The sequence below is a fragment of the Diceros bicornis genome, chromosome 4, assembly GCF_020826845.1.
Source record: "Diceros bicornis minor isolate mBicDic1 chromosome 4, mDicBic1.mat.cur, whole genome shotgun sequence".
NCBI lineage: Eukaryota > Metazoa > Chordata > Mammalia > Perissodactyla > Rhinocerotidae > Diceros > Diceros bicornis.
In genome coordinates, this window is record NC_080743.1 from 64002661 (window position 1) to 64029837 (window position 27177).

General features: G+C 46.4%; 1 protein-coding gene across 2 annotated transcripts in view; it reads left to right on the forward strand.

Moving 5' to 3' along the window:
- Positions 1-4441: 4441 nt before the first annotated feature.
- Positions 4442-27177, forward strand: part of CADM3 (cell adhesion molecule 3) — a 29397-nt gene continuing 6661 nt past the window's right edge. Inside the window, exons 1-6 of one of the 2 annotated variants that reach the window (XM_058539543.1) lie at positions 4442-4652; positions 22508-22609; positions 24648-24788; positions 25309-25461; positions 26135-26272; positions 26620-26790. In XM_058539543.1, coding sequence (XP_058395526.1) covers positions 4571-4652; positions 22508-22609; positions 24648-24788; positions 25309-25461; positions 26135-26272; positions 26620-26790 — 787 coding nt within the window. In that variant the 5' untranslated portion in view covers positions 4442-4570. The remainder of the gene's footprint in view (positions 4653-22507; positions 22610-24647; positions 24789-25308; positions 25462-26134; positions 26273-26619; positions 26791-27177) is intronic. The other variant, XM_058539544.1, reaches the window with a different exon arrangement.

Genomic DNA, 27177 nt, shown 5'->3' on the forward strand with positions numbered 1-27177 from the left:
CTAGTTAGGACTTTAGGAAAAGGTCAATCAAAAGTATTTGTTGGCAGAAAGAGCAATCATCACAGGCTTGAAGGTCAAGCAGACCTTAAGTAGTGGATCCAAATCCACTATTTACAAATTACATAATCTCATTAAGCCTTTGCTTCCTCATATTTGTAAGGCAGCTAGTTAATTCCAACAACATCAGGGTGCCTTAGGGTACTTAAATGAGATATGTATGTAAAGTACCCAGCACAAATTCTGGCATAAATAGGTTCTCAGTAAATGGTACTTCTGATCATTTTTATTATATGCAGGTTGCTGTCCTGGTTACTGGCTTATAACAGGTTAGAATTAAGATGCTGGTTAAGATTGACAATAAAATTGGAGTCGGTATTAGGATTAGGGGTTAGAGTCTGTAACAGATTAGGGTTAGGATTAAAATTAGAATTCAATTAAGGTTAGAATTAAAATGCATACAGAGAATATTATTAAGGATAGGGTTAATTAAAACTGGATAATAGAAGTCAGAAGCAGTACAAGGAGTACTGGTTTAGTTGGGTGGAAAATTGAAGAGGAAAACAATGTGGAAACCTGTGTAGAATTTACTGATAAAGAAAAAGCCATACAGAGAAGAAGGGTTAGGAGTGCAAAGCAGAACTGAGCCAAGTCTTCTGAGATTTTTCCTACAGGTACTGTCATCTTCCTTCCAGATGAATATGTAGTATTCACCCACCCAGGCTGAGTTCCCTCCTTCTCCTCTCCCAAGAGGAGCAGCGTGGGGCAAGGAATGCCCAGGGCCCACACAGCTGCGTCTAGCCCAGCACCAGTGCCAGCACGACATTCCACACCCCCAGCTACCCAGGCTGTTGCTGAGTGGACAGGGACATCTAGGAGCCAAGACCCGCCTTCTCTCCTCTCCCCTTCTCTGCTCCCCCCAGTTTTCACTGTAGCTACCAGTTCTTTAATCCCACAGACAACCTACTCCACACTTTGTGCAAGTCTCCGGGAAACGCATATTGTATGTCAGAGCATTTCAAAGTGGAAAGTAACCATAGAGATCACAACCAACATGGATGCTTTTATTTTACCTATTTTCATGATGGAGATAATCCTTGTAGGTCAATCTTTCTTTGTAAAACTCATTCTTAGTGAATAGGGTGCCTGTAAGATGCTGGGTGCACACGTACAAAGGGCATTAGAATGATTATAGGCAAGGAGGTATTCCAAATAGAGACATCCACATCTGCAGGAGGAACCACCCTTTCACTCTGAGATACACAGGAGTGAGGTGTTCCTCAACTGGACACTGCTGAGGAATATTGGAAAAAATTCTCCTTATTCCTCCTGCCCCTAAGGGTGCTCTCTACCTCCCCTATCCAACAGCTCACCCTTTCACTATAAAGCTCTGTGAACGTAGAAAGGTACTTAACTTCTCTGAGTTTCATTTTCCTCATCTGTTCAACAAGGGGTATTAATTAGGTCATCTTGAAGGTCCCTTATAACTCTAATATACTTCTATTCTATAATTTTAAAAGCCAATGACTGCTTCCTATTCCCACGGCCTAAAGCGCTGCCAAACTGATGCTGATGATGCAGAAAAGGGAAAAGGAGCCAGTAGGAAAAGAGCATTCCAGAGTCTCATTTGCTAGCTCTTAATACTCTCTCCAAAAGAGCTCTCTTCCTCTCCTGCCACCCTTGGTTCTCGTCCCACACAGTTACAGTAGAGGGTGGGGCAGAGTCACTAGGGAATTCAGAGAGGATAGGCAGAAGGGGATCACTACAGAGCAGCAGATGGAAGAGGATTCTTTAGAGGAGCTTGGGACCTAATCCCATATCCTGCTGTCCCTGTCCCACCCATGCCCACTCCCACTCCCCACTCACCCCCCCATCACTAACCTGTCTACTCTTAAGCCCACTTAGATGATCTCTAAGGCTTCTTCCAGCTCCAAAGATAATACTCTTTATCCATCAAGACTCTTAACTAGGCTAGCCTGATCCTTCCCCTCTGAAGGTCTACTCTCTCTTTGAAAACACACCCACTCCTTCCTTTTCTCTGCATGACTAAACTCATGCCAGCCTTTTCTCACCTCTGTCAGTAAGTCCAATCTTCCCCTTATCTCCCCTCCTCTCCAAGCCCAAAGTCCAGCCTCTCGTCTCTCTCACATCCAGCTCTTCACATCCTTCAACCATACTACTCCCTCCATCTTTGCCTCTCAGAGATTTCAAGATGTCAGAGAACCCCAGGGAGGCAGAATGGTTTGCAGTCACTGAGATATGTCAAGGCAGGCAAGTCAGGCAACCCAAAGTGGTCAAAAACCGTCCTGCAAATAATTCTTAATAACTACCCAGACACTCAGGAGATGTTCAAGAGGCAGGCAGAGCTCTTCTCCCAGAAACCAGAGATAAACTCTAGAAACAGTGAGAGAAAAACAATGGGGCAGCATTCTGACCATCCTGAAGGATCTTCCCAGACAATATTCTCTTGGCTTCTCCATCAGTGACTAACATTTACATAGAGCTTTACTGATTACAAAGTACTCTCCATGTCCTTGTCCTTGAGTTACTAAGTGACAAAGACATTCAGTCCATCACAGAGAGCCGAAAAAGCCTACCTGAGAGGGGGAAAGACTCTCCAAACATTAAGGATTAGCACAGTGAGGCAGAGGGGGGACTGGTCCACGAGTTAGAAGACATGCACCCAAATCCCTCATCTAGGGGCAAAACATGGCCTCACAGGATTGGAAGCCAGTTTAAAAATCATGCTGTTCCACGTCCTAGCAAACACTTACGTTTTCTACTATTAACTGTCAGTATAACCTTGGATAGCTCTGGTGGTCTACTAGTGAAGATTCGGTGCTCTCGCTGTCGTGGCCCAGGTCCTTTTTCCAGTCAGGGACCCCCACCACCTGTCTGTTGGTTGCCCTACTGTGGCAGCTGCATGTTGCTATGATGCTGAAAGCTATGCCATCAGTATTTCAAATACCAGCAGAGTCACCCATGATGGACGGGTTTCAACAGAGCTTCCAGACTAGGAGAGACTAGGAAGAAAAACTTGGCCACCCACTTCTAAAAAAATTGGCCTTGAAAACCCTATGAATAGCAGTGGAGCACTGTCTGATAGAGCACTGCAAGGTGAAAGGATGGTGCAAAAAGACCAGGCAGGGTTCTGCTGTGCCGTACACAGTGTTGCTAGGAGTCAGAATCGATTCGAGGCCACTAACAACAAAAATAACTTTGGGTAGGTCAGTTAATACCATTTAGACCCCAACTCCACCTGTATAATAAGTAGTTGGACCATATCTCTTCTAAGAATCCTTATATATGTAAAATTCTTTGATTCAAAGATTCTAAAATTTAGAAATTTATTCCGAAAAGCTAAGTTTGAGCAAATTGACTCAGAAGGATCCTTTTCTGAGATGTACCAAGACTCTTCCAGATACTCAATCACAAAGAACAGCAAACCCCAGGGACTTGGGACTCTTGAGCCAAGAGCAAATACAGAGACCCTACCTCTCTCATCCATCTTCTGTCTGGCCTCAGGGACAAGAACCACATTAGTCACATATTCACTGGTCCTTAAGAGGACAGCTTCCTGAGGGTCTGGAGATCAGACCATTCACCTAGGTATCTACTCCCTAAAACTTGAGAAACAAAAACAAGATCTTCTAAAAGAGTAAGAAAGAAGAAAAATTATTGGGGGGAAGGGCTGGGAGTAAAGGCTGGGAATAAGGATTAAGAGTTGCTCTGTACGCTGCTTGGTTAGGCAAAAGTCTTAAGTGAAATCACTGTTTTCAGAGGGGGCGTAATTTCTTGGACAAGGGATTAAGGGAAATGTTGACTCCAGTGGCCTGGAGGTTTGCTAGAAGATGCCTTTCAAGGGAAATTGCCTGGGGCCACAAATTGTTGCTGGACTGATAACTAGGGGCTCTTGGGTCAACGGAACAAGTTAGCGTTTAGGAAAATGGTCAGGATTACTGGTTATCCACTGGGGAGATGTCCCTGGGCACACTGTTGATAGGGGGACCCTAGGGCTCATGGGGATCCCCAACTGCCAAAGGAGGCAGGGCGGGACTGGAGGATCTCGGGCTAGTGGGCACGCCCTTGCCCAGGCCTGCAGTGGCCGCTCTCGCCAGCTGGCCCAGGGCCCTGTCCGACTCCCCTCTCGCCACCCCAAGCCTAAGAGGGGTGCTCGCCGTGTCCCACCGCTGAGCTTGCTCCCTCCCTCTGCTCCACACCCGAGCCCGGCTGGCGGAGCTCCCGGGGGAGAAGGTGGAAGGCACCACGATGGCGCGGAGGGGGTGTGGGAGGCAGGGGGAGTGGGGAATGCGGCAGCCTGGCCCCCCCGCGACCAGCCCAGCCCCCCGTCACCTCCCCTCCACCTCCAACCAAATGGTTTGCTCCGAGCGCCCTATTTAATCCCCGCGACTGCAGCAGCGCCGGCTCCCTCCCGGTCCCCGCCTCGGCCCCGGGCTCCGAAGCGGCTCGGGGGCGCCCTTTCCGTCGCGTCGTAGTCTATCCCCTCCCCAGCCCCAGCCCCTGGGGACCCAGGTTCGCCAGCGCCCAGCAAGGGAGCCGGCCGGGAAGCGCGATGGGGGCCCCTTCCGCCCTGCCCCTGCTCCTGCTTTTCGCCTGCTGCTGGGCGCCCGGCGCGGCCAACCTCTCCCAGGACGGTGAGTGAGGGAGGGGGCGGCGCCAGGGGAGGTGGGGAGTGACCGGGGCGGGGGTTCCGATGGGCAGTGGGGGCGGAGGGAGCCTGTGGGCTTTGTTTGGAACCAGGGGTTAAAGTCGTCAGGCGCTGCTAATACCCCGGTGTCTGTCTCTGAGCATCCGTGTCTCTGTGGATCGTGGGGTGTGCCGGGTGTGCACCCTCCTTGTACACTGTCGAGTGTGTCTGCGTGTGCACCCGCTGTTTGGGTCTATTATAAGCAACCCGGGATCTGGATGTGTTGATGTCCGTGTGTGTGTGTCTGGGTGTGCGCGTCTGTGTTGGTGTCTGGTTCTGCTTTTCTGTGTCAGTATCTGTGTGTATGTCTGTGTCGGTGTGTGTTGGGGGCGGAGTGAGATTTGTCGCTGTTTCAGTCAGGGCGTGTGTCGAGTGTTTGTGTATGTATGTCTGGAGGGGTTGGGTAGCCAGTGCAATCCCCCAAACTGCTGTATGCAAACATTTCTGCTCCCCCCCGCCCGTCCCCCCAATCGCGGCGGGGCTCGGAGTGGGCAGGGAAGGGGGCCTGGGTGAGGCTGTGGAGGGGGGCGTGGGCAAGGAACTGGGGAGCTTCTCCTTGGAGCAAAACAACAACACAGGGCGGAGGGGGCCCCGGGGATGGCAATATCCCTAGCGGTGGCAGAAGCTGGGAAAAGAAACCCAGACAGGAGCGGAGGAGGTGGGGGGAGGCTGGGCAGAAGGAAGCATCAAGGTATTTGGGGAGGAGGATGCACGGAAAACCCAAAGCTTTCCTGGGCTAAGCACTGGTTTTCCCAAATTTGGGGTAGGGTAGCTTGCCTAGACCTGTCTGGAACTCAAACCTTCTTTGGTTTGTAACGGTAGAGAGATGAAGGAAGAGTAGGGGGAAAAAGGAGGCAGGGCCAGGGGTGAGGGGACTTGGGAAGAGCCCCTCCCACCCTGTACCGGGCTATGTAGGTCAGCGCTGTAAGGGGCACCTAAGCTTTCTTAAAGGCTGCTGATGGTTAATGGGGTGGCAGGGGGCAGTTTGTAGGGAGACCAGGAAGGAAGCCACAGCTCAGAGCCTCAGGTCCCTGGAGGAGGGAGGGCAGGCTACGAAGGGACTAAAGGAATGCATCCTCCAGTCTCCTCCGCCCCTGTCAGAGGAGGGCTGGGCTGGGGAAGTGGGGAGAGGAAACAGGACCTCTGCGGAGCAGAGGGATGTGGGGAGAGTGAGGGGGAGGGAGGTGGCTATGCCTGGCCAGATGCCAAGGAAAAATAGAAAGAACCGCAGGGGAGGAGAAAGGGGAGGCGGCTCCTGGGCGATGGACCCAGTGGCCAGCAGGGATGGGCACAGGGCGGGGCGGGGGTGGAGAGGGGAGGGGTTGAAACTGGGAAGATGATGTAGAGAATTTCATTTGAAGAAAACAGGCAAAGAGCAGGATGCTGGAGGAATAATCGCTCCATCTCACCTGACCTCCTTCCTCAGCCCTGTCTCCATAATGATAAAAGAGCCTCTGCTGGTATGGGGACACTGGGGATCCCCTCCCCACAGCTGGCTGGCTGACTCCTTCCACCCAGTACCTATCAACGCTCCCCAAAGGGAGTTCCTGCTGGAGTCACCACAGAGACAGCAGTCCCTCCTCTCCCCTATGTGGAATCCCCCTTCCCCAGAGGACTGTACTCAAGACCCTACTCACTGAGGAGGCGAGGAGAGTCCTGAGGGAGGGCAGGCTAAGTGCAAGGCAAGGAGAGGCGCTGAGTGTTTGTGCCTCAATGACAACCCTCTACTAGGCTTTGACTTTCAACTACAGCCCCTGGTCTTCCCATCCTGCTAGCTGCATTAAAGAGAGACAAGTGTGACCCAAACTGTACCTGTTTGGCCATGGGAACTGATGGCACCAGGCTGGGACCTAAACATAAAGAAGTCATCCCAGAAAGCTGTGAGCTCTTCAACTCTAGGATGTAAACACTCAATAATAGAGTAAATCTATGTACTAGCTAAGTCTTTCTTCACCAACTTCACTATTCTTTCTTGATCCTCAACCTGGGGGCACAGCCCCTACTCAGGCTTAAGGTTGAGAGGAAGAGAAATGTTCTATCCTCATATTTATAAATATGTCTCAGAATAGTGGCTTGAGGGAAAGAGTGGAAGGAACTAACTTCTTAATGGAGAATTTCTAGAGGAGCGGTTGGGAAGTTGGGGATGGGGAGGGAGGTCTGTTCCCTAGGAAGAGTCAAATCAAGCATCGTTTTCCTTGTAGAGCATCATCTTCCCAGATGGTGGACATATGTCTGGGGTGCAATGTCTTAGGATGCACTGATGTACTAGAAACACAACCACGTACGATCTTCTATTTAAATTAGTTTTACCTCTTAGTTCCTGGATCTAAGAAAGCCAGCTCTGATAGTGGGAGGTAGCTGCATAGATTTAATACTCATTGATGGTGATCCTGAAGGCCATTCTGACCAGGATCCTGCAGAAGGTGTGTCTAGTGCCCCTGAGTTGGCCTGGGGCCCCTGGGCAGGGAGCTAGGCAGTGCACAGCTTACCTGGTGATGTTTGACCAACACAAGGAGAGATGTGTGTGAAAGTTTTAAGGACAAGATACTCTAATAGACTGATGCTTGAGTGATCAAGGGTATGTAGTAGAGCAGCTATTTCCATTTAGAATAAGGAAAACAAATTTCATGTGCTGCTGGGGTACATAGCTCCCTGGGTGCAGCATACATTTTCTAGGCTTCATAAGGCTGAATAGGGATTAAGAGACTGGAGAAGGACAAGCAAGTGATACCTGAACCTGGCCACTAGTGCTGTAGCTAGAAACCCAGGAATGGTTTAGACATTCAGAGTGTGCCATCTGCCCCTTCCTTTTCACATTTCTCCAATAGTACTGGCAGAAGTTGGAAATTCCAGGTTTGGGGGATACAAGCCCTGTGAACTTAAGGTGCCCCGTGGTTATCTCTCTGATGAGCAGCTCGACATTCAACCTGCGACCAGCCTTCCTTGGATTCTTCCTTCTCAAGTTATTTCCAGCACTCTGTGAGTTGATCTAGCATAGAAACTAGACGCTTTGCTTAATACCACGTTATAGCAATTTAACCTTGTATTGCACTGCCCCACACAGGAATGTCTTTCCCTTTCCCGTGACCTTCTGCCCACTGCTGTCCATTCTGCAGCCCCCTGGCCAGGTGCCCAGTGTAGAGATCATGCCCAATGTGCCGGAGAAGTCCAGCAGGCATTCACTCTAGAGCTGCCCACGGATCTGCTTGGCAGACCTACTCCATCCAGTTTCTGTTCCTAGTTGCAGCTGTAACTGTGCTGTTTTGTTTCTGTTCCTGTTCTCTTCCTAGCTGCAGCTGTAACCCTTGGGAAGGATATGCTCTCCTTTCAGGCATGTGCACTTTCTGGTACAGAGAAGTTGAGACCATCAGAGAGACACTGGTATAGTAGAGTTTAGTTAATTCCATGAAGAACCTGTCTGTCCGATGTGGGGCTCAAGCTGCGGCATGTTAACTGCCTATCCAGGAGTTATAGCAAAGATGCTATCCTAAGCTCTGTCTAGGGCTAGGCAGCACTGTTGGTTTTAGTGGTTTCCTCTAGGGCAGTGGCTTTCACACTTTCTTTTAAAGATGTGAAACTTCTTTATCAAATAAATAAAACAGATCAAAGGAGAAGTACTCTTGTTGAAACAGAGAAGACCTGTAGCCCTTTCACACTTCTTCTGGGCTTCCCCACACACCCCACAATCCTTAAGGCACAATCTGGGGTTCTGCGACATGCAGTTTGACATCCTCTGCCCCAGACTGACAGTAAATGAGCCAGCTCACTACCTTTGGACTCTCTCTCTCTCCCCTTCCTCTTCCAACTGAGGAAAAAAGGAGGTCCAAATCTCATTTCAAGAGTGCCTTGTTGGAGACATTCACTATTCACTTGGAGAGTGACTCATAATTCTGCAGCCATAAAATTCCACAGATGGCATCTTTTTGGTGTTCTGGTCACTTTGAAACAGCAGATTGGGTAGTTGTGCCATTGCTTTGTAAACCTCTAGCTTTGATTTTGGTATTCCTTGCTGTTACTACTTACTTGCAGTCCAAATAATAATGTAGAATGGAATCAAAAGCTGCTCGTCCTTAAGTCACATGCTAGGAAAAAAATCTTCACAGTCATCACCAGAGAGCTAACACCCCTGGGGCTATGACTAGTCACAGTTTTTGTTGTTTCCTATTCCAGTAGAACTGTATACTGGCTCAACAAGCCCTTTTTTGTCATCTAATTCTTGGTAATGGAATTTCACCTAAGGCTGGTTCCAGATTCTCCATGAAAGCAAGCTGTGGACTGGACCAGCTCCTTACTGACTACTAAATGAAAAATCCAGGGTATTAGAAAGTTTTGGGAATTATATCTCTTTTCATTTTTCATGTTAAAATTTACTATTTCGTATTTAACCGTTGACTAGAGGCCCATATACTGGAACATTTTGTTTCCTGGATGAGGTCATGTCCTAGAAGGCCATCCATAAACTCTGAGAATAGCAATCCCCATGGGAATGCTTATAAGAGATACAGAGAAACAAACCATCAGAAAAAGAACCTAGAGAAGCAAGCCATCAGAAAAAGATTCAGATCTTTAAGATCTCAGTCAAATTAGGAATAAACACTCCATGTAATTGAAAAATGGAGAAGAACAAGTCTGGGGCCAAAGACCTGCCTCTTCCTCTAGGATCTGCAGTAGTGATGATTCTTTACAAGGTCAGAACCAGCTGATACTCAGGGTTCCTATAACCCAAGGAAAACCCAATCCTATCCTGTTATAACAAGGAGATCCATCCCTTCTGGCACTGGGAAGCCAAGCTGGCAAGAGTCTTGAACACACGAAGCTGTTGAGATTTTTGAAAAATAGAAGCTCAGTAAAGCTACATATTCTTCACTGAAGCAACAAGTACTGAAGACAGAACTATTTGTCTCTTTACCCAAATTTCCCAAGCCTAAAGAGAGTGACCAAATGTTCCAATTAACGCAGAGACTTCTAAGTCCTGAGCACAAGACCCTTCTTAAGAGGCATTATCCATTCCTCTTTTCCAAGTTTGATCAAGACTGAACTATTCACAGCTATTTGAGGTGCCTTAGAGCACTGTGACTCTGATACATCTCATACTCCATCTGACAGTAATACACAGTTCAGCTTCCTCATGCCCTAGTGTCTCTGTGGCACTGTTTCCCTCATTAGAAGATAATCGTAATTTTATTCATAATTGGTTGTAGCAAATTAAACCCCCCCTCCACCACCACTAATACTTAGGTAATTGTCATAATTACCAAGGCTCAGTCTGGTGTGGTCCTCACTTTTTATATACTCTTGGGTGTGTATGTGATGGGTTATAACAAAGTACTTCAGAAGGCCTTTTAGAGCAAGTGATGGGTGTAACATGATCCTAACAGAAACCCTGATGTCTGTTCTTTCAGTTTGATTGCTTGAGATCTGGCTGCCTTAACCCATGATCCTGGTTCTCCTGTTCTTTGTAGAACCAACTACCTGTGCTTTGAGCTCTCCATGGTGCTAGCCCCTGATGGTGACACTCCAGGCTCTTCTTGCTGCTCTCCATGGTCCTGCTCTCCCTGCACGCTTCATAACCTCTTTACTCTCCACAGCACAGCCCTCAGAACAGGGTTGGAATCTCCCTCCCCCCACCACAAAGGTATACATGATCTTGGCTATGATCCCTAACCTGCCCCACCAGGAAGAAGGGAATAAAACCTGAGATATAGATCTGGAGAGTCCTCACAAGCATCTAATCAACTGTAGGAAGAGTACAGAAAGACCAAGTAATTCTGAAGTTGAAAAGAAGTGTTGTTTGAAATGCTCAGGAGACTAGGGCCTAGAGTGACCTCAAATGGCCTCAAAAGAACTGGATGTTTTGCCATATATGGATTTACAGATTTAAAACAGAACTACAAATTGTCATGTTTTAGATTGAGAAAGTATTGCTCATATATGATGACCTCATATACACATAAATGTGGAATGCAAAATGAGTCCTACGCAGTTTATAAGCATGCAACTCTTAACACCACTCTGAGCCTGATGACCAACTAATTGACCTGTGCTTATTTTCCCTTTTCCCTCAATGTTAGCAGTAAATGCAAAGACAATACATAGTGATGGGTTATAAGAATAGATAATGGAGGAATTCAATATATGAGAGGCATAGAGAAATATATTAAAACCCTGATTCATGTCCCCCATCTTTAAAACCATCTTGTACAGAACTAAATGACCTTACCTATAACCATCCCATCCCAGAGTCCAAGTCCTTGGCCAGATCTCAGGAGATGCATCTTTAAACTGGACTCTGATACTCTTTTGGGGTATCTGCCAATAAACTGATGATGTCAAGTGAAGCAAGGAGCCGAGAATGCTCAGCCCCTGCCAGTCTGAGACTAGACAGCCTGTTCCTCTCATCATATCAGAACTACACAAGCTTCTCTTCCCCTAAATGCTGATTTCTCCATGTCACTTTCTGCATAATAGTTCATATAATAGTAAACACTTATGAATGACCTATGGCAGAGTCCATTTGGGGAGGCAGGCTTCCAGAATGAATGTCGAGGACCTCTCTTCCATTTCCTCATTTGAAACAAGGAGAAACTTCATTCCTCAAGGACAGGTAATGGAAGTGATTTATCTCCATGAGCGAGCCTTCAGGAAGACAGAATTAGGGTTACAGTAACAGCTGGAGTATCTCCCACCTATTCATCTCCTTGAACCTCCTGTTCTCATGAAGAGCAGACATGTTTCAGAAAGGATGCTAATGCAGAGATCCCAACATTTTTTTTTAATATGTGTATCATTCTTCTATGTGAGCTCTTACCTCTGGGATTCTTTAACCATCTCATCTCTCTCCATCTTTCTCCTAGAGGTCTCCAGGAGAATGAGAAGAAAGCTAAATAATAGAAAGAACTAAAATGTTGTCCTCTCTACCAATTTATTTCTCCTTGCCCTAGTTAGACCTACACTAATTGTGTATTGGTTGCTAATTATAAGCACCTTTGGCTCATTTACTTTCAGTTCAGGGTCAGGAAGGTCAGATGCATCACCTTTCCCTAGGGAAAAAAAAAAAAAGAAATGAAGGCTGATATCTCAGCCATTCACGTCTAAGCTAACTATGACTTAGCTCTCCCCTTTCTTCATACAGTCCCAGGTACTGGCAAGGTAGAATGGAGAACTAGTACTTCCAATTCCAGGTTCCACTGAGAATCTGCAGATCCTGGCTTCATACGCTTAGTTTTCTTCTTCTATGCCCTGGCTCTTTGCTTCCAATTCTGATTCTAGAATTCCAGCCAAAGCCTCAGACAGGGTAAAAAGCTCCAGAAGGTGAACTGGTTTATGGAGTCTCAGACTTAAATACCTGGCACTTCTTGGAAATCCAGCAAGACTCTAATAAATACATCGAAGACAAGTAACTTGAGACTTAGCATAGCCTAGGTCAGCCTTTGAAGAGACCGGGGCCAAGTTCTTTCCTTATTATAAAATGAGGGGCCAGTTTTACCATCTGCTACTAACCATTTGTCCCCCAGCAAATGCAGAAATGACAGTGGGACAACTGTACTCACTCATTTTTCCTTGTTCTTACTCTAGTTCTTGGGGATTAAATCGTTCAAAACACATATTATATGTTTCCTCCCTGAATCTCTACCCTATAATCTCAAACAAATATAAAAACCACCATCACTAAGCCTCTGGGCCTCACATATTCTCATTTATCCTCAACTGCTGCTTTATGCCAACTCTTTTCTGGTTTCCAAGCCCTGGAGTCCGATGGCAGTGACAGATGGACTGAGCCTCAGCCCTGGGGAGGAGAGGATTCTGGCCCTCTCCTGGGGAGTATGAGCAGAAGAGAGAGCCTGAATTCTGGTTTGGGGAGAATCTCTGAATTTAAGCCATATGGTTTTCTGGAAGTAAGGAGTTCTGATTAATAATGGAATTGTGAAAAGGGCTCTGTATCTGGGTCATAAGAAAAGCTATGCGTTTATGTCCGAAAAAATTAAAACAGGCAAATGAATAGTGAAAACTGTAGTATGTCGTGTGTGTGGTTGTGTGGAGGGATACACGCTGAAGCAGAGAAAGAGGGTAACCAGGCTGGAATATATATGCATCTTGGGAAACAAAAAACGAGTGTACACCTGCATCACAGGAGAGACCCTCGATGATGGTTTAAGAAGAGAGGAGGACATCTTTGGGATAGGACAGTATTATTTGCCATTTTGGGAACTGTGATGTTTGTAGACTTAGAGGAATGTGTCTGTTTCATAGAAGAATTAAATTCCCAGAAAGGCACAAAGTAAGGCTAATTGAACAATGTGCCACTCTATGAAAAATACATTTTTTAAGGGAGAAAAGACAAGGGAAGAGACTAGATCTCAGTTAGGATTGGGGAGAGGGGAAGCTGGAGAAGTGTTGGGTGTCTGGAGCAGAACACATTTTTCTGCATGTACTGCTCCTAACCTCTGCCCTGAGCCTGTCACCCACACCCTGATTCTGGTCACCTAGTGAAGGGAAACAGTTGACCAAGTCAGTAAAATCAGAACCAGCAGAGATGAATGCTTTCTTGCCTGACTTCCATCAACTTAAACTTTTTCACAGCATTGTTATCGCATTACACTAAGCCACCAGCCTGAAATATCTAAAGTACAACATAAAGAGCAAAGGAGAATAACACAGAGCCTGTTGAGGAAGGGAATTCGTCCCTGCACTCAAATAGGTATTGAGGCTCTGGAGTGCGGGAGCAAGGCTCTGGAACTTGGGCTCACATTTTTCATCCTTCGGGAATCTATTCTCTCTTTCTCCCCCATGTCCCTGGGCTTTCTTGCCCATTCCCAGTCCCTGGTTTCCCATAGCTAAACATATTTTCCAATGAGCTAAACTGAATTCTGCTTTCATTTACTCCACACTGACTCTTTTATGTTTCTTTTCCCAAGTACTTTCCTAAGATGGGGGATTTTTTCCCAGTTCTACTGCATACGTTTGAAAACAGCAAGAAAAATTTAAGGAAAGGGTATAAAGTTCCTGCACTTGGTTCAAGGGACATCTAAGAGTTCAGACAAAGTCTGGCCTCCTGACTCTCTACTGCATTGGAATGCAGATCCCACGCAGGTTGCACCCATCCTGATTTCTGTGTATGTGAGCGTGGTGGGAAGGGAATGAGGAGATGGAGATAAAGGAACACTCCTAAACTGTCTCAGGGCTGTCATCAGCTGGAGTGATTTTTGCCTGGCCTTAGGGGCTTACCTGAGAAACAACTGATAAGAGTCAGACCCCTGCACAGAACCCGTTCTCCCAGAAGCTCTTACTGAGCCATCCCCCTGGCTCTGTCTCATCCCCCCTCCCAGTCTCCTTGTACAGAAGCCTAGACACCTGTCTAGTGCACACAGCCCAGTCCTAGAAGGAAGGAGCTAAGGCTAGGACAGGCCTCTTTGGGAATCAGATCCCCTTCTTTTTTGTCTCCCAATTGCAGTTCTTGCTACAAGGCAGTATTGGCTACAGAGGGGCTTGTTTTTGTTGGGGGCCAGCCCAGGGCTCCCTCCCAGTGCTAATGCACAGAGAACACTGACTCAATAGCAAATCAAAGCAACAGCTGTCCCCACCTCCTTCTCTGCCACCCACTTCCCAGTCTCTGCTCCTCGGAATTTTAACTAAGTCTCTGAGGGCCCCCCCTCAGCCTACCACAAACCCACTTCTGCCTCCAGATTTTTTCCCCCTCTAGCTCAAGAATAGGACATGTTCCTCTGCTTTTTTCTCTCTTCTAGTCTGTCTCCCACTTCACAATCAGGTTAGCATTTCCCCAGCGCTTCACCATGCAAATGCTAGTGCACACACACATGTGGCCCGTCCTCATAATTACCCTTTTTAACTCCTAAGGGCATGGAAGTGGCTTCTGCTCCTTGGCCTCCTCTTTTCTGAGAACTGGAATATGCCAATAAAGCCCTGAGGATTGTGAAGATGCCATTCTTCCTATCGTCGGGGACCACCTCCTCATCTCACCCCAACTCTCTAACCTGCCCAGCATGCAGTGGAGTTAATTCCCTTGAGGCCTAGGGTCCTGGGGTTCCTCCCTACAATACATAGGGAGATGGGGAGCAGGAAGCATCACACTAAATGGCAACTTAACCTCAGAATTAGGTAGTCCCCAGGGCTGCTACCAAATGACAATGAGTTCAGGAGGCAGCATTATAACTACAGCTCCCACTAGCTGCCTGTGTGACCATGTCCAAGTTCCTGAACCTCTCTGAGCCTTGGTTTTTCATCTTTAAAATGAGAGGTTTGGGGCCGGCCCCGCGGCTTGCCGGTTAAGTGCACGCGCTCACTGCTGGCGGCCCGGGTTCGGATCCCGGGCGCGCACCGACGCACTGCTTCTCCGGCCATGCTGAGGCCGCGTCCCACATGCAGCAACTAGAAGGATGTGCAGCTATGACATACAACTATCTACTGGGGCTTTGGGGGGAAAAATAAATTAATTAATTAAAAAATTAAAAAAAAATGAGAGGTTTGCACTAGAGGCTACTTAGGCTTCTTGTCAACTCTAAAAGTCTATGCTTCTAAGAATCATAGATGAGCAAATATTTTTGGAAGAATCACATGTAACAGAAAGAGGAGAGGAATAACTGAACTTCGGTAATAGGGGTCAGAAAGGACATCAGTTCCATCCTCTGGTAGAATCAAAAAGATCTGAGGAATAACCTTCTCTGGCCATTAGAGGTCAGTAGAAAATGACCAGACATGCAAATTGATTGCAAGATGTTAGAAAATGTACAAAATATATTTATTCATGACATATTGAAGTTTGATAATTTTTTAAAAAATATTTGGATATGAGAAAACATTTGGAATAAGTGGATTTTTTTTTTTTCAGTGAAAAGAGAGTTAACACCGAGATAAGCTTTTTGTTTTAACCTCACCCTCTCGCTCACCACAGGCAAACTAGCCAACTCCCCCAAAGATTCCCTCCTCCGCATTCAGCCTGGAAAAGCTTAGCCACACACCATTCCAAGCCCAGGAAACAAAAGCCTGCTTAGGCTGGAACTAAAAGGTGTCTGCTGACGTACAATAATAAACCTGTTTGAGCCCAGAACAGTCCCTTCCAAACCTAAACCCTGACAGTGCAGGATCCCTGGTTCTATAAATCCGGGCTTCTTGGCCACGCTTTACCAAGCTACAGGGCAAATCAGCAGAGCAAGCACTTCTTAGAGTGAAGGTTCTGTTCTCCACCCCTATTTACCATCTATTTTCATTTATATCCTGATGCCTCCTGGGAGAGTAAAGCCAAGCCGGGAGAATAGTGACATTGGGCCCAAGAGGCTGCTGGGAGCCAGAAGGAAAGTAGATAAACAAGACTCCAGGAAGAAAACTCAGACAGCAACAGAAATAACGGAGGGAGGGAACAAGGAGGAGCAAGGTCTCAGCAGCCCTGCCAGAAAGAGGGTGGAGGGGTCAGCGAGCTGGAGAGAGGGCCTAGATCAGGGAGGCAGCAGCTGAAGTGTGACCGAGCTCTGAAGTTCTGAAGTGAATGTGAGCTAAAGCAATCTGTCCTAAGCAAGGAGATCCTTTAGGAGATCCTGCTGCCTGTGAGGAACACAGGCCTCTCCCTGAGGAGCAAAGGAAGAGAGGAAGCACACCTGAAAAGACAGACAGTCCCAGAGGACAGAATAATGCCCATCTCTTATGGCTCCAGCTTTTGTCTGGCTGCACTGTACTATCAGGATTATTAGGGAATTGGGAACTTAGGGGAGGCTGGACAAAGTTAGAGCAGACCGGAGGGCAGAAAGTAAGAGAACTTTTTTTGTTGTTTGTTTTTGGTGAGGAAGGTTGGCCCTGAGCTAACATCTGTTGCCAACCTTTCTCTTTTTGCTTGGGGAAGATTGTCGCTGGGCTAACATCTGTGCCAATCTTCCTCTATTTTCTACGTGGGATGCCTCCGCAACATGGCTGGATGAGTGGTGTGTAGGTCCACGCCTGGAATCCAAATCTGCAAACCCCAGGCTGCCGAAGCAGAGCACGCGAACTTAAGCACTACGCCTGGGCCGGCCCCAGTAAGAGAACATTTTGACATTCAGGCCCTAAAGTCTTACATTAGGAAATGACACAGTGACCTCAATAGAAACAGCATAATTCCTGGCAGCCCAAGAGCAACTGTAGAGAGTTTAGTATAAACAGAGTCCTTTTTGATCAGGGTGTTGTGCTCTTAGCTCTTAAGTCTCTCAGGTCAAAGTGACTCCCCAAAATCTTGCCTAAATCAGGACTCAGATGGGATTGGTCCATTTTCCTCCAAATGCGGAATCAGACATTCACTGTTAAAGAAAAATGGGGCTATGGGCAAAGAAGAGCTCCAGGGGCTAAGTTCTAATCTGATTTTGCCATGGCCATTCTCTTCTGAGTGTGATCCCAATACACACAGAATTCACTATGTAGTCAAGGTCAGGGAGGAATTAGAGGGAGATCACCTGGCCAGGGGGCCTAGCAATGGGTGTGAGTAAACCATCCTAGAAGTGGGTCCCTTCAGTATTCTGGGCCACAGCCCCCAGTGTTTTTCCCTTGGAGATAACACTCCTCCACCCACCTGTCATGGTAGTCGTGAGGAATAACAAGTAGGCTGGGATGAAGAGTATTTTTAACTCTGGCGTTAGAGAAATGCTGAATCATCATCATCACCATCACCATCACCATCGACTCCTACTCAGGGAGCTGATTTTCTCTGTAGTCTTGGAAGTGGGGCTCTGGACCCAAGCACTGGCAAGGCCAGCAGCGGTCATGCGGGAGAGCACCGTCCCCTTGTGACACCATCCCAAATGTGCACCTGTGACCCCGTTCACGGCCCTAAGGCCAATGCATTGTAGATTCCCAAAACAGACAAGGCAGGGAAGATACATAAATCAAGCCATCAGGGCTTATACTGGCACATTCTTATAGACTTCCCTACTAGTGTCACTTAAATTGGAGACGTAATACATTTTTATTAGTTTGAGTCACTCGTTTATTTATTCAATAAATATTTATTGAGCACTTACTATGTGTGAGGTCCCGTGCTATGAATGAAAAACTGAATCACAGGTGCCAGCATATGCTTTATAGAGGACATTAGGAAGTCTCCAATTCCCACCTCTGCTACTCTTAATATGAACAATCAATCAGAAGGAAATCAGTGAGTGAAAGGGCCACTTTGTCCTTTAAAATGCTGGGAATCCTAAAGATACTGGAACCTATGCGTAAATAAACCAAGAATTAAGAAACCCCCGAGGCAGTTGAGGGCAAACAAGAAGATAATCTTTTAGTTGTTAGCCTAGTGCTAGAGTGCTGTGAAAACATGAGGGGATTCCACTAGTTTTAACTGGACACGTCTGTTGCTTGGTTAACTGAAGAGTCTCACATTGTAAGGCTCTTAGGGGTACGTGAAATAGCCCCCAAAGGTACAGATGAAGACATATTAAGAAATCCAACTAAAAATGTAATCCAATGGGTACAAATCCCACCACCATCACTATCACAAGCACCCATTTCCAACTTGCTACACTGTTATTTTTTTATCATATTGCAGATGAGTGTTGTGAATATTGTTTAGGTGAACCACCTCTGGCCAGCAACGCAAAAGCAAACCTTTCTCATTATAACTCCTGCTCCACCACCCCACACACGAAAAACACGCTTCTGCAGAAGAAGGCAGTGTAGTGAGGACATGCAGAAAGTCTGGGCTTTGTGGTCAGGGATATCTAAATTTAAAGGCTGTCTCATCCCAACACTTATTGGATCCATCATACAGGCGAGTTACTTAACTTCTCTGAGTCTTAGTTAACTCATCCTTAACGTGTGCATAATAATACCTATTAAAGGGGTAGTTCTGGAATAATGAGTAAAGAGCACCTAACTTCTTGACACACAGACGGTGATTGATAAATATCGATTCCCACCATCTTGCAGACTTATAGAGCTTCAGCCTCTGGCTGGTCTACCCTCTTCCTTGGGCTATCTTCTTATCCTGTTTAGTTTGCTATTTCCTCTTCACTGGCAGATGCTGGGCCTCGTTCTCACAATAGAAGACGCTCAGCATCTTTGATTCATTTATTAAATAAATATTTATTAAGCACCTTCTATGTGTAATATGTTGTATTAGGGCCAGACTGGATACAAAGATGAATCAGATATCAACCTTACCGAGGACTCTTTATAATTTAGGAGGGAAGCCAAACTTGCAGTACAAAGTACAGAGTGATGTGTAATTTAAGAAAAGCAAATAAAGTGTTGTAACTCAGAGAAATGAGAAATTCTTTCCATTTGGGGCAATCAGGGAAGACTTCTTGAAGGAGATGCCACAAAAAATAGGCTTTATGGATGGATAGGGCTTAGATGTGTGAAGATGGGTGAAGGGCATTATCAACAGAGTTATTGTAGGAAAAGGAATGTATGCAGGGAAGCAAAGGGTTTATAGAAAGAATTCCAAATAGCATCATGCATCTGGGAGATGGAGTGAGTGAAGTAAAGAAAAGACAAAGCAAATTAGCATCAGACGGTACAGGATCCTGAAGGCCAGGCTAACAAATCCGGATATTATCTGCAGACAATGGGAAGTCAGCGAAGGTTTCTAAGCAGGGAAACAATATGACCCATATGGCCAGAGCTCTCTTCATCTGTTTTTCTATGTGAGCAGCCTGGGCCTCCCTTCACTAATGGTCTTGTAGTCCAAATGTCTGCATTTCCCTCCAAAGACCCTGCCTAAGCAAAGTTTACCAGATTTCCATCCACTTCAGAGTCCAAGCCGCCCTTTCTGAGAACTCTTTAAGTTTTATTTTCCAGTCTGAATCCATTGAGGGGATTTATGCTGACGCCATAAATGATTGGCACAATCTAAATCCAAAGAAGGCACAAGCCTTTCACCACCCAGGTTTTAATTTCTGCGACTTATCCATATTTCTGTGGATAGCATTATCATCACTCATTCACTCCCAGGGGAGTAGCCATTCAGAATTTATCATTACAGGTGTACAATTTTGTAAAAACAGCAAGAAAACTTTCAGGCATATTAACAGACAGCTCTCAAGAGGGCACATGAGATCATAAGTACTTTCCAGAATTAGAGGGAGAACTGTCACCCCCAGTGGAAAAAAAAAAAAAACCCAGCTACCTCTTCATCAGTTTCTTAAAACACTACAATCCAGGGTGAGTTCCCTGTAAACCGACAGAGACAATGTATCAAGTATATCCCAAATATGCCATTTATTGGAGATTATTTGTTTACTTATAAGCCCCCTTGTCTGAACAATTCAGTTTGGTTTGAATGACCTACATCATCATTTCACTTATTCATCCTATACAGAAAAAAAAAAAATGCCAGCAAAATGCAGGAGGAAGGGAGGGATGAAAGGAATATAAGCCAGGAGAAAAGCAACTGAGGAGAATGCAGAGAAAAGCACAGATGAAAGAAGGAGCAGGAGAGTGAAGACTGAATTCATGCTGTTGGACAGAATGCCTGCTCTGCCTGATTAAGAATAGACATAGCACAGTGCCAATTGTGACTGAATGAATTGCCAGAGCCAATTAAATGTACTGAGAGCCCACTATGGGCCAAGTGCTAAAGATACAAAGATGAATAAGGTAAGGCCCCTGCTCTTAACCAACTCCAAGTTTAGATGAGGAAACTGATAACTAAACAAATAAATTGCAACACAATGGGCTGAAATGCTATAGGAAATAGGAGCCATTGAAAAAGCCTTGAGAGCACCACCAGAGACAGAAAGAGGATTCTTGAGAGGTGTGCTATTTGTGTGCCTTTAGGAAAGTCACTGGAACCTCTAAACCTCGTCTCTAGGAAGCGATTCCATCTGGCTGCCTACCTCTCAGGCTTGTTTTGACATTAAATGAAGTCAGGTTGAAAATCCATTCTGCAAACTGAGAGTTCTATGGCAAGGTATGAGATGGCTAATTTCTCCATTCATTTGAGCAAAGGCCTATAGAGCTTACTTTGTGCACTGGGTACCAGTACTGTGGGACTGACCCCTCTCTGGCTTCTCCCTGTCCCTCCACCCTTCCAAGCTTTAGCACAACCAATCTGGCATGCTATTGTGTGTTGAAGCACCCACAAACACACAACCTGGGAAATAATGGGAAACACTCACCAACTTCAGGTTGCTACCATCCTTGACATCCACAGAAGGCAGCAGGGTGAGGGCCTGGCCCCCAGGGAGAGTCTCTGCTGGATTTGAGAGCCCTTGTCCTCTCCCTGGCCCCCTTTCCTTCTCCCATCCAGATCTTTCTAGCCTCTTTTCAACACTTTCCTTGTCCCCTTTCCTGCCTACTTCTCTTTACCTGTTACAGAGTTCCTGTTTTCTCTGCTTTACTCCCTCTCCCCTTTGGGCATTAGCGCTTCTCCTGTTTGAGAACAGAGTAATTTCTCAAATCTCCTGGAAGTTGTCTATGAGGAAGAGGGGAGGAGAGGCGTCTCCATGGAGGCCGGTGAACCTCTGAAGCTATCTCTTAGAGCCCTATCCCGACGACGCTGGGGCTCTCTGACTCCCGCTCCTTCCTCCCTCTCTCTCCTTCCCTCTCCCCTCTCCCTTCTCCCCTTTTCTTCTGATTTGGTAATTCTCTCTCGTCCTGTCCCCTTTCTTCTCCACGGACTCTAAACCCATGTCCCACTTCTCTTTTTAGTCTCGCACCCCTCCCCTCCCCTGGCCCTCGGTCCCAGCGCCCCCTTCTCGTTCTTTCCTCTCCTACTCGCCTATCCGTGCTGGCTCTCCAGCAAGCGCGCTGGGACGACTGACCAAGTTCTGCCGGGACTCCGGGGCGGATGTGTAGCAGCTCCGGACTCTGCTCAGCAGCCGATGACCTCACTGAGTTTTGCGCACGTGATTGGCTACTTCTGGGCTTACGGCGGGAGACCCTGAAAAGATTCGCGGGCCGGTTTCTTTGTCCCTCCGCCTCTTCAGGTTGAGTTGGAGAAATAGGCCGTTGACACTCTCCAGTAATTCACAAAAGAGGTCAGGGGCTACCTGCTAGGAAGGAGGCAGTGACTCAGGCATTGGGGGTTTGTTGTGCCAGAGGAGGGGGTAGAGTCAGTGCTATCAAGTGGGCAGTGGGACTGAGGGTGGAGAGGAAAACTTGAGAATTTAAGCCCTCGATAGAAGGCAACAATCTGGGAAGACGTGGGGCAACTTTCAGCCCTAACTGCTGTCTGTGTCTTCAATGGTAGGGGTCTTACCTTGAAATAAATAAAACATTGGAATTGAAATCGGGCATTTAATTTCCAGTCTGTGCTCTTCTTTTTGTATGACTTTGGGCAAGTCACTTCATTCTGTTTCCACTCTGCAAAGTGGGAGTGATAATACCAGCGTACTTAACAGGTTTATTAAAAGGATTAAGTGTGAAATTTCTAGTTATTAAACCTGTTGTTATTTTAGTAGATAATACGGTGTAGCGGAAAGAATCCTGGATAAGTAGTGAAAATTCTGGTTATCTTTCATTTTTCTGTAGTGACTTTCACCAAGTCACTTTTAACCTTTGTGGGCTTCACTGTCCCCATCTGTGAAGTGGGAGAACTGGACTGGATGATCTCTAAGATCTCTTTTGGCTCTAATATATGATCTACTGATAAACTTAGCATCCTCCTTTAATTCACCCTTTCGGAGGAGGAGCTCACTTCCTTTTTCAGGACTCTGGTTAATCTCTCCCCTTTGTGAGAAACCCACCTTCTCTCAGGTATCCTGGTGAGCCTGCTTTTCATAGGGGCCTAGCTTCTCCCCCATCCCCAACAATGAAAGTATAGATCCCAAACTGAAGCAGCATGTATGCAGGGCTCATCCTTGATGGAGATTCTCTCCCCAGGCTACTGGCAGGAGCAGGATTTGGAGCTGGGAACTCTGGCTTCACTCGACGAGGCCATCAGCTCCACAGTCTGGAGCAGCCCTGACATGCTGGCCAGTCAAGGTGAGAATCCAGGCCCCTCATCTCAATGTCCCTCAGTTCCCTCAACCATCCTCACATCATCTCCCACTCATGTCACCTCCACCCCATGTTCTCACTCCCCTCATTACCACGCACTCTTTCTCCTTCCATCCGACGTTGTAGTTCTTAGTTCCACACAAACTTCTCTGGCACCTACTTCTTCTTCCCTTACTCCAGTACACAGACCTCTGTATCCCCTACACCTTTTTCCAAAAATAAAATGATTCCAGGAGGAGTGTATTACTCAGAATAAAGAGGTTCTGGAAAGACACAATCGAGGTAGAATTCTTCAAAAGGAACCGGGACAACGGGATTACAAGTCAAAAATTGGTATGTGGCTAGCAGTAAATAAAAGGTTTCCCGAGTCTTTTGTTGAGATATATACAGACTATATCGCTTCCAAATTGACTCAGCCAGCTTAGTCTCTGGCTCACTAATCTCAAAATCATAGTTCCAATTCTCAAGTTAGATGATTACTTGAGGAGCATTCCAATGAGAAGGACACTGCATTGAGAGTCAGAAGAAAGGAGTTCTAGTCCTAACTAGAATCACTGATTAGTAGAATGATCTTAGGCAATCACTTCACCTCCATTGCCTCATTGTCTACATCTGTAAATTGAGGGAATTGGATTCCATGATCGCTAAGATCCCCCTCAGGTCTAATTTTTGTGATTCTAAACACTAAAACTAGCAGCCAGGCTTTGTGCTCCAATTCAGAGGCAGCCATCCTGAAGCACTGGTGCTTGGTGTCAACTCCAGCACATACTACCTTCCCTCTTCCGGGCCCCTTCTCTGCTAGGAGCGCTCATTGTATGTTTCTTGAAAATGGAGCTCTGGTGACCAAGAAAGAAAGGAATAAGAAGACAGGGCAGGGGTAAGTTCAGTGCTGTAGGGAGCATGGGGATTGTTTTAAATTACTCAGTTAGGGAATGTAAGAAATAAGTTTCTTGGTGTCCTATTCAGAGATAAACAATGCTGGTTAAGTAATTTAGCACCATAGAAGAAATTTTATGGAAGTTTCAGACTCAGAGCTGGAAGGTGTTGTTTATTTTAGTTCTGTGGAAGTAAGTGCTATTGGGTCACAGAAAGTCAGTCCTGAAGATGAGGGAATCAATACTGGGAATCAGAATCCATGCTGTGGGAACATGGACCAATATAGGGTGGAGGAAGCAAGAATGACACAGTCTGAGGGGCTCACAGCTAGGCCTAACTGGAAGGCATATTTGGGATTCAAATGGCTCATCCATATGACACCTTATTACTCCTTTTTGTTTGTTTGTGTAACTTGACTAAGGAGAGGAGTTAGAAAACATATTTCCATCACACTGAAGGGAAAACTTTAATCCTTTACTCTTTAAAATAACATCAGGATGGTGATTTGGGTTTGGGTGGTGGGAGGCGGGTAGTACTAATCCCAAAAGGAATATGTTAAGGGAATTGATGACTGAAGGGAAGTTATTGTTGGAGGAATTGAAAAGTTTATGTCAAAATGTTTCAAGTTTTACTTTTTATCTTTTTTGTTTGTTTTGCAGTTGTATAGCTACCTCTTGTGTAAATGAATGTACAACCCGAGGGCTCGCTCAGCCTTTCCCTCACTTTTAGTTGCAGGATTATTAGTCACAACCACTTCTCCTGTTCTTGCTCTTCTGCACAGGTGGTGTCAGGAAGGCGAAACTTAGAACCACAGATGCGTATGTGTGTTTTCAAAGCTGAATGGTAGAACGCATCAGAAAAGATACATGTGGAGTGGTCTGTGGAGATTTGGGGTGCCTTTATTCCTCTAAATGTTTGTGGCCCTGTCAGTTCATTCAGCAAGTGACTGTTTTTCTGTGTTTTCAAAGCAAGAGGAAATAAGGTCTGCCCCCCCCTTCCCTTCCCCCTCCACCACCTCTATTCCTTCCCCCACGAGACAGACACCTGGGCCTTGGATGGTCTGAATTAGATGAGGTGGACTTTGGCCCAGAAATGGGTGGAGGAGCCAGGGCTTCCTCAGGAAATTAACCCTATTCTACTCCTGCAGACAGTCAGCCCTGGACATCGGACGAGACAGTGGTGGCTGGTGGCACCGTGGTGCTCAAGTGCCAAGTGAAAGACCATGAGGACTCATCCCTGCAGTGGTCCAACCCTGCCCAGCAGACTCTCTACTTTGGGGAGAAGAGAGGTAGTGTTCCATGAGTTATCTCTGTCCTTAGGAACCATGGGCTTAGGAAGGGGACTGAAGAGCCTGAGGGGAAATGTCCCTGTAGTCCAGAGGCTGAGATATGTGAAGGTATGCTATTTGAGGAAGCAACAAGCCATGGGCTTCTCAACTCATTCAAGAGAAACTTCAGTATTACATGGCTTCAGTAAGACCTAGGCCACACATGGTCTTATAGGGTCCTGGAGTGATTCACCTCAAAGGAACCCTAAGAGATAGCTGATGTCAGCATTGCCTCATATGTCTCACAAGGAAGCCCACAAGATCCAAAACCTACTTTTCCGAGTTTCTCCGAGGCTACTGTGCCCAATGGCCCAGGAAAGTGACTGAATAACCTAAAGACTGCTCAAACCCAGGAGCAGTTTTTTCCCCCACCCCAAGCCACACTAGACCCCTTCTCCCAAAGAAGTTGGCCTGGGATTGGAAGATAAAACATGTAAGGTTCCAGTAAAAGCTTTGCTTCTGATTCTCCCGATTTCCCCAGCCCTTCGAGATAATCGAATTCAGCTGGTTAAATCTACTCCCCATGAGCTCAGCATCAGCATCAGCAACGTGGCCCTGGCGGACGAGGGCGAGTACACCTGCTCCATCTTCACTATGCCCGTGAGAACAGCCAAGTCCCTCGTCACTGTACTTGGTGAGGCTCCCAAACCCCAGTGTCTCCGCAGCATGCTTCCTTGCAAGCAAATCTCCCTAGGTGGGGCCCTGAAGCACCCTAAAGCCAGGCAAGTCTCCAAACATTTTGGAAAGTTCAGCCTGTATTTCCTTTGTAATGGAATGAAATGCAAAGAATACTGGATTCTAATCCTTTATTCTCTACTTACTGTTTGCTCTGGGACAAATCTCTTACTCTCTTTGAGCCTGAATTTCCTAACCTGTGACAGAGGATGATAATGTCTATTCCACCCACCTCCCAAGATTGTAAGATGGAAACATGAGAAGTGCATGCAATGTATGATTACCATTTCCAAGATGAGTATCCCAATTGCTTACATGCTCTCATCTTGATCCTATATTTCAATTTCCTTTTTTGCTTCCCTGAGCCTCATACTACTTCTGTGGCCACTCATTTGTGCTGTAGGGTATAGTGTCTCAGGTAGGGTATAGCTCCCACTACCATACCTCCTTTCCCCAGGTCTTCCCTCCTGGTCCTCAGGGAGGAGACCAAAGAGAAAGATGATTTCCCTAGTCTTCTACCCATCATAAAACTGGGTATCCTCACCCCAGAGAGGTCATCTCAGCAGGGAGAGCTGAGGTGTGACCTCATGGTGCCTCTCCTTCCTATCCTGGCCATCCCCTTTCCATGGCAGGAATCCCACAGAAACCCGTAATCAGTGGCTACAAGTCATCATTACGGGAAAAGGAGACAACCACCCTGAGCTGTCAGTCTTCTGGGAGCAAACCTGCAGCTCAGCTCACCTGGAGGAAGGGTGACCAAGACCTCCATGGTAAGTTCCTCCTACCTTGGGGTAAAGGGAGGAGGTGGTACCGGGTCAAGGAGGAGAGAGGGAGACAGAGGGGTACGTGTCCATACGTCTTTGTATATGCACATAAGGCATGGTGTAAAAGGAGAAAGGGGAAATGACAGATATTCTGTGTACACTTACGTGTGTGTGTATATCTGTGTTAAGGCCTACATTCTCCTTGTGTGTACATATCCATTTCACAACTTTCTAAGTTTGTCTAAGTTGAGACTCACCATCTGTATGTCTACAGTGGGGCCCACACAATATCTGTATGTTAGGGCTCACTCTGTGTCTATGTGTATGTGCATGTGTCTGTTTCTGCACTCTAGGGGAACCAACCCGAATACAGGAAGATCCCAATGGTAAAACTTTCACCGTGAGCAGCTCAGTGACATTCCAGGTTACCCGGGAGGATGACGGAGCAGACATCATATGCTCTGTGAACCATGAATCTCTAAAGGGAGCTGACAGATCCACCTCTCAACGCATCGAAGTATTATGTATGTCCTGGGCTTGTGGGTGAAGAAGGATCAGGTATGAGATGCGGAGTGGGGAAAAGGAAAGTGCCAGTGACTGTATATGAAACAACAGGCACAGATAAGTGAATAGGTTAAAAAAACAAGACAAGAGGTGACAGGACTAGGCCCAGGGTTAGCAATTTTTCTCTGTAAAGGGCCCAACAGCAAACATTTTAGGCTTTGAGGGCCCTATGGTCTCTCAACTACTTAACTCGGCTGTTGCTGCAGAAAAGTAGCCATAGACAATATGTAAACAAATGAACATGGCCATGTTCTGATAAAACTTTATTTACAGAAACGTGTAGCTGGCAGGATTCAGCCCAGCAAGTAAGTGTACCAACTCCTGGGCTAGGCCAGTGTTTTGCACCT